Source organism: Oryzias melastigma, linkage group LG21 (genome assembly GCF_002922805.2).
Source record: "Oryzias melastigma strain HK-1 linkage group LG21, ASM292280v2, whole genome shotgun sequence".
Taxonomy (NCBI): domain Eukaryota; kingdom Metazoa; phylum Chordata; class Actinopteri; order Beloniformes; family Adrianichthyidae; genus Oryzias; species Oryzias melastigma.
Window position 1 is genome coordinate 20,715,009 of NC_050532.1, and position 7,160 is coordinate 20,722,168.

The 7,160-nt window shown below is 39.7% G+C and overlaps 1 protein-coding gene across 1 annotated transcript in view; it reads left to right on the forward strand.

The window, feature by feature from the left end:
• The first annotated feature begins 5,039 nt into the window (after positions 1–5,039).
• Positions 5,040–7,160, forward strand: part of frmpd4 (FERM and PDZ domain containing 4) — a 40,300-nt gene continuing 38,179 nt past the window's right edge. Inside the window, exon 1 of the mRNA XM_024286145.2 lies at positions 5,040–5,565. Coding sequence (XP_024141913.1) covers positions 5,525–5,565 — 41 coding nt within the window. The 5' untranslated portion in view covers positions 5,040–5,524. The remainder of the gene's footprint in view (positions 5,566–7,160) is intronic.

Sequence of the window (7,160 nt, forward strand, 5' to 3'; positions counted from 1 at the left end):
AGGATGTCATAGAAACCTGTGTCAAAAGTTATGAGCTATTTCATATTTTGAAAAAAGGCTATTTTTATTCATGTTTTTTAGGGTAAAAAACACTTCATTTCTATTTATCATAATAGGAACAATAGTATAAATACAAATCAGTGTCTTAATTCTCTAAAGGGTGAGCTAAGACTTCCTGATGGGTTGTGGTCAGTGAAAAATCAACCCAAATGGCTTTTTAAGTGCAGAGCCCTGCTCTAGAGATACAGCTTCTCCTCTGTACGATCCTCCTTGGGCCTAAGCAACCCAAAAACCCACAGCACCTGTACGGGTCAGGCCTTTATGGGTACATGCGACTAAGGCTTTTGCAAGACAGAAGATTCTGGCAGGAAGCTGCTGTGAGAAGTCTGCTCAAACAGGAGTAACAGGTGGGAAGCATGAGGTTTATTACCTGAAGCTATTACAGGCAGAGGGAGATGCAGAGTCATGACAATTAAACACTTCAAAGTATATATTTCCCTGGAATATAAATGGATGAATGCATAAACAAAACCATTATAAGCACATTTGAAAAGCCAATCATACACACAGTTACTTGCGTGTGTCTAATGTCTTCCGAAGACATTTAACAGCGTCCTCAAAGTCCCATTCGCTCCACCTGAAATGAACTCCAGTCTCTCAGTATTACTAGGGAACATTAATTAGCTAGTGTAATAAAACCTGAAAACCAAATTCATAATCTTCTTAAAGCCGAGCCTACTATAACTCAGCCAGGTAACACGTCACTCCGCATCCCAATTAGTCACGCCGTTGAATATTCATGACAAAGCAGTATTCAGAACTTTAAACTCCTAAAAGCTGTTTAATTCACTGAATAAATCAGCCGCAGCCTCTACATAATCAGTGTCACGTGGAGAGTCTGGGAACGGGATGTGTGGAGGTGGCTCACAGGCAGAGCAGGTTCACAAGTGTGCAGAAACAGCCAAAATTAAGGGTGTCATCTAAAAGCCTCGTATGTGCATGCAGCTTAAAGAGTTCGTGCTCTCTATAGTTTAGTAAAACTTAAATTAGGTATTCACAGTTAAAAGCATAAAAAATACCAGTTGCAATATCTGAAACATATGGTTATAGATCTATTAACAGCAGAAATATATGTACTAATTGCAATAGACATCATTTACATACATAAATGCTATTATAAATATAGAAATTATAACACTTTTAGATGGAAAGTGGTAGCTTTCCTTAAGTTTAACTCACCAAATGGCAGGTGAGACAGATGGCCGCCCTCCACCATTCACAATCCTGCATCAGTGAATCAGTCAGACGTGCTTCTGTCGGACCGATTCATTCATCTATAATCATTAACAGGACCATAAATTAAGGTGAATTTGGTGTGGACAAAAGACATGCTAGTATTTCTTTCAAGTTGTTTTAAAACTGTAATACATGTGTAGGTCATAAAAATACAGTGAGGATTTCAGCATATTTTTTTAAGGCCATCTCTGACTAAATATTTTTTTTCTATTATAAAATCTAAAATATATGCAGTTTTTAGCCAAAATCAAAAAGCCTGTGTTTTTTTAAAGACATTTTCTGCAGCGCAGAAGAAATTTACCGCTGAGATGAGGGCAGACTGAAGTTAGCCTCGTCCAAAATCCCATCAACTCTTTGCTTACACTCTCTCCCGCTAGCTTATAGCACCTCACGCTCAAGCTAACATTAGCATAACAAAAAAACAGCAAAATCGGAGCTAAACAGCCGAGGACAATGAAGATGTTAATGGATCTATTTGTCACCAAGTAAATGTTTCAGAATTGTAGCAGAGCAGGGAGACTTTCTGACAAACCCGAGTTTTTTCAAACCGCTGGATTTCGTCTGCTCCAGGTCCAACACAATTTGAATAAAGAAATACTCAGAAATCCAGTTTTAATACTAAATTACTTTATAAACGTCCTCCATCATGAGAAAAATCCCATAAGAGCATCAAAAACAGGATTTGTATTGAAGTGGATCTTTAAATTATCAAATAAGTTTAAGATGTTTAACTGTAAATGAAAAATCCAACCTGAATCAAAGGAGTTTATTTGGTCCAAGTGGGTAATGGTATTTAATAGCAACTTCCCAAATTGCTTTGTATTTTTTTTCTCCAAGTCAAATAAATAAAGTCAAATCTGCAGAACTGAAACCTCACTGACTTTCAAATGTGTTTGCAAATGGCACCAAAATGACTGAAATCGACTGTTTTGAAATGGACTCAGAGCAAAGAGAGAGGGGGATTAGCAGATCAGCCGGGTTTAAACGACAAAAGCTTCAGCCACATTTGCTTTTGGATCACATTTCTATCCAACTCTGTATCCTTTGCATCTCACGCTGGACTCTGAGACAAAAATCCTAACACATAGTAGAACAGGTCCAGAGTACACCAAGTATTTGTCTCTAACAGGACACCATCGTTTCCAACATGCATTTTTCGTACTTCGATGTATATTCACTTAAAAATTAATTGACAATTGTACTTCAGAATAAATTAAGGATTTACGTAAATGTAAAACCAAAGAAGTGAATCATCTTATTTTAGATTCAGACCTTCAATTTGCATCTTTTTGTGCAGAAACAAATTTAAGCCTGACCCCGAGCGGAAGTGACAACACTCTTGATTGTGTATATCACTCAGAGCAAAGGCACATTGACTCACTCTACAGAGCTTCACATGCTGTGACATTTCAACAAACCAGAAGCTGCTTATGGTGGAAACAAAAATGAGGGGTTCTAATCCAGTGAGTGTTCTGTCTAATTACATTCATTTATTTGTTACATTTTATTGACAGTATGTATTTGAATTTTTATAATCTTCAATCTGATCAAAACTCAATCTATGGGTGGATGTCTGTATTGTGGAGTTTTTATTAGACAATTCCATCAATAGGATTATCTGCAGAGTAGATACCGTAATAGTGTCGTATTTCCTTGTGCTTCACTGAACAGGAAATCAGAAGTACAATGTTTGAATAACCTGTGAAGCTCTTTTTGTCTAAACTCACAGAGACCAGATAAAAGTATTACACCACCCTGCATCAACGATGAGGTCAATTGGTTCCTGATCGCTTTTGACAGATGGGTCACCTGTGATTTATGAAAGGTGATTCCTGGACCTTAGAACTGAGGTCAATCCTCCTCTGGGGGATTGAAATAAAATATCCATTTTGTCTGCAGCTGATCTGCTAGAAAAACTCCTGAGATATACAGTATATACACGTTTATGGGCTTAAGCCCATCCGTCCAAATGCTCGTTAACGCAAAATTGAGATGCTGCCAATCACATGGCAGCAACTCAATGCATTTAGGTAGACATAGTCAAGACAACCTGCTGCAGTACAAAACGAGAATGGGGAAAAAATGTGATTTTAGCGACTTTGAACGTGGTATGGTTGTTGCTACGAGACGGGGTGGTATGAGTATTTCAGAAACTGCTTATCTGGAGGTATGTTCATGCACAACCATCTCTTGGGTCAACACATTCTCACTACCAACTCGTGATGTATGGAGGTATGGGTCGGGTCCCCTCCGCGCCACTCTTTGATGTACTGGATGTTCCAAAACCTCTGGGCCGCCAGCCAGTAGCAGTCTGAGGGTCGCTTGGTACCAGGCCACAAACAGGGAAAAAAGTGCATACACTAATCAGGGGTCCCTAACCCTCTGGGCGCGGACCGGTACCAGTACCCTAACTTAGTACCGCATCCTGAGAGTTGGGGGCCCATGATTTAATAGTAACAGCCAGCATGCCAAAAAACAATGAGTTGGAGACACCTAAAACATCAAAAAGTGAAGCAGAGAGGGCCCAAACTATGCCTCCATATAGGACAAGTTGGGAGTGAGAATGTGTAGTTAGGGTTTACAGAGAATGGTCAAAAAAAATTAGCAGTTCTTGTTGATGTCAGAGATGAATGGCCAGACTGGTTCCAGCTGATAGAAATACAGTTGTGACTCAAATAACTACTGGTTCCAACCAAGGTCTACACAAGAGCATCTCTGAATGCACGATACGTCCAACCTTGAGGCAGATGTACTACAGCAGCAAAAGAACATACTGGGTGCCACTCCTGTCAGCTCAGAACAGGAAATTGAGGCTACAGTTTATACAGACTCACCAAAATTGCAGATTGGTAAAACATTGTCTGGTCTAATGAGTCTCAGTTTCTGTTGCAACATCTGGATGGTGGTGTCAGAAAACATGGATGTTTCAACCAACAATTCAGGCTGGTGGTGGTGGTATAGTAATGTGGGGGGTATTTTTTGGCACACTTTGGGCCCCTTAATACCAACTTCCCATGGTTACAACATCACCGCCAACCTTAGTATTGTTGCTGGCCATGTCTATCCCTTTATGACCACAGTGTACCATCTTCTGATGCTTCTTCCAGTAGGATACGATTCACAGAACTCAAATGGTCTCTGCGGTTACCAGATCTCAACCCAGTAGATCACCTTTGGCACAAAACTGTGTGATGCTATCATGTCAGTATTTACCAAATTATCTTAGGAATGTTTCCAGTACCTTGTGGAATCTATGCTACCAAGGATTGAGGTAGTTCTGAAGGCAAAACGGGGTCCAATCCAGTACACGGTGCACCTATTAAAGTGAGTGTATAGTTAATGTAACTTTTATCTCAATGGAGAAATTGTACCACTCATCCTTTCCCATTTTTCATGTCAAATTTAAACCACTTGGGGGTAGGTTCATGAAATGTTTGTAGGCCTCTCATGAATAGTATCATTGAGACAGAGTGAGCAGCAGTTGAACTGCTCTGAAAGGTCAACATAAACCCACTGCACAGTTTGGGTATCCAAACATGCAGCTGTGAGCCAGAGAGCTCAGCTGGAGAGGAGACACATCAGGTCCTCCCATCGCTCCAGCTGCTTTTGTTGCTCCTCTGCTGCTTTTGCAGTCACATTTGCATCTGTCACATCATCCCTTCTGCTTCTCTCTGTTCCTGGAAAAAAAGTACACAAGTTTAAGAACGGATCAGAGACATTTTGGGGGGTATTCCTCGAGGAGTGACTGCATTGTCACTTGCTTGTTTATCATCATGGTGCCTTCCTATATAGTCTGAAGCACATCTCCCACCAGCATCGCCACCCCTGTTCCTCCCTCCCTTTCGCTTGTGCTCCCTTCTGTCTCTCTCCAAAGCCGTTGTTACTGTGCGGCTCCTGCACATCATTCCAGCGCGTTAGAAATTAAATGAAGGTGGCTTAACGCAGCTAACATAGGCATGCTTTGAAGGATGTAACCAGGGGGAAGCTGCACTGCCAGATCCTTTTCTATGGGCTGTGGATTTGTGCTGCTGAGGCGCGGACACAGCAATCACTCAGCCATGCAGAGGCTCAGACAACAGGACTAATCTCTCCACCTGACTTGTGGAAGCTCCACTTTTTTTTTTTTTCCCCCTGAATTATCTATTCCCCGTTGCCTAATACAGTGTGCGACAATGGAATCGGAGTGAAGGAAAAATTTGTGTAGCTTTGCCTGCAGTCTGCAGCACACATGGATGTGTTCAGCTTTGTAAAGATGCCCAAGCTGCCAGGGTGAGTCCAACAAACGCTGCTATGTGTTTTTTTTTCCCTTATCTGTGGCTGTGCGAGCATGTTTGGTAAATGGAGGCGCTTTATATGTTCAAAGCTCGATTTGCAGAGTGACATGACGCTCACGTGTGGAGCCGTGGGAACAAATATGCTACACATCGTTCAAGGAAGCAAGTTGTGCAGTCATGTATGATGTGGGATGAATGAGCAAGTGAGAAGCATAGAAGTGGGGGTGGATGCAAGAGCTATAGCGATTCATCCATCGAAACTCCGTCTAAGTTCATACATGTGGAACGTGCTGCACAAAGTGTCTTAATGTTGAATTACTGTCAAATTAATATACGCAAGCGTTCTAGAATAATTATGTAACACATTTTTTTATTGTTTCCTAACCATGATAACACTGTGTGAGAACTGACAAGACAACAAAACACAAATTCTGGAACAATATATTTATTTTAAACTCCCTTTAGGCAGACAAACTCAAGGTCTGATCGTAAAAATGAATTCTGCCAGGAGATTTATTTTCACTAAAACCATCACTGTTCAGGAGGAACATCTGATCATAAACAGACAAGTGCAACAATCGTCCTTATGAGTCATTAAAGCTGCAAAAAAAACTCTTAGTTTTCAATGTGATGAAACAACTCCCTAAACAGGTGGCTGTAATTTTCTATTATATAACAGAAACTCTTTTCATTGTCCAATCTGCCTTCATGTGCAGTTGGTGGACCAAAACTTGCATCCTATCATTTTTAGGGATGCTCTATAATAATGTCACTGATGTGATTGTGTCAACACCTTTTTTATCTGTCCTCTTGTAAGCATAATTGAAAAATATGATGTTTCTGGTGTGACGGAGAGGTTCACTGTGTCCTTTCAGAAAAAATGGATTAACATTTTCCTTCACTGTTCCCATTTCTATTATAGAGATCCTTTACAAAAAGGATACAACATATTTTACTGTTTCCATTTCAGTGGACTGTTTTGTATTCCCTACTGTTGGATGTGCGTCAGAGTTCATTTCCTCAGAAAGTCTGCTTATATTTGTCAAAAGTTGAAGCTCACCTGAAAAATATTGAGGGTAACCGTAACTTTGCTCTATAAAAAAGGGTGAAAGTGAACCCTGCTGTGGTTTATTTCAATCCACATGGACTTTCTAACCAGCCAAAACATGAAAAATGAAACCAAAGAAGCATTAAAGGCCTTTGTGATGACCATCAATGGGCGTTTGTAAAAACAGGAACAGAGATAAAATGCAAATCAGAAGAACAACAAATGTCTTTTTATGTACTAAGTCTGATGTGATGAGAAACTAAAGGCATGAGAGAGCTAATATGACTTTTTTTTATTGACTGATTCGTTTATTTCAAGCAATTTCAAAAAGAAATTGGTAAAAAAATATATAAATAAATAAATAAATATATAATGACATAGCAAATGCATTTGATAAATAACTCTTAAATTGATTTGAAAATAAATAAAATATATATTTTTTCCTGGTCAGAGTTAGTTTTGGACACCGATTATGCAAACATTCAGCTTTTTTAGTTATGACACATTGCTAGGCTTTTATTTCCCCCATGTTCTCAAACGTG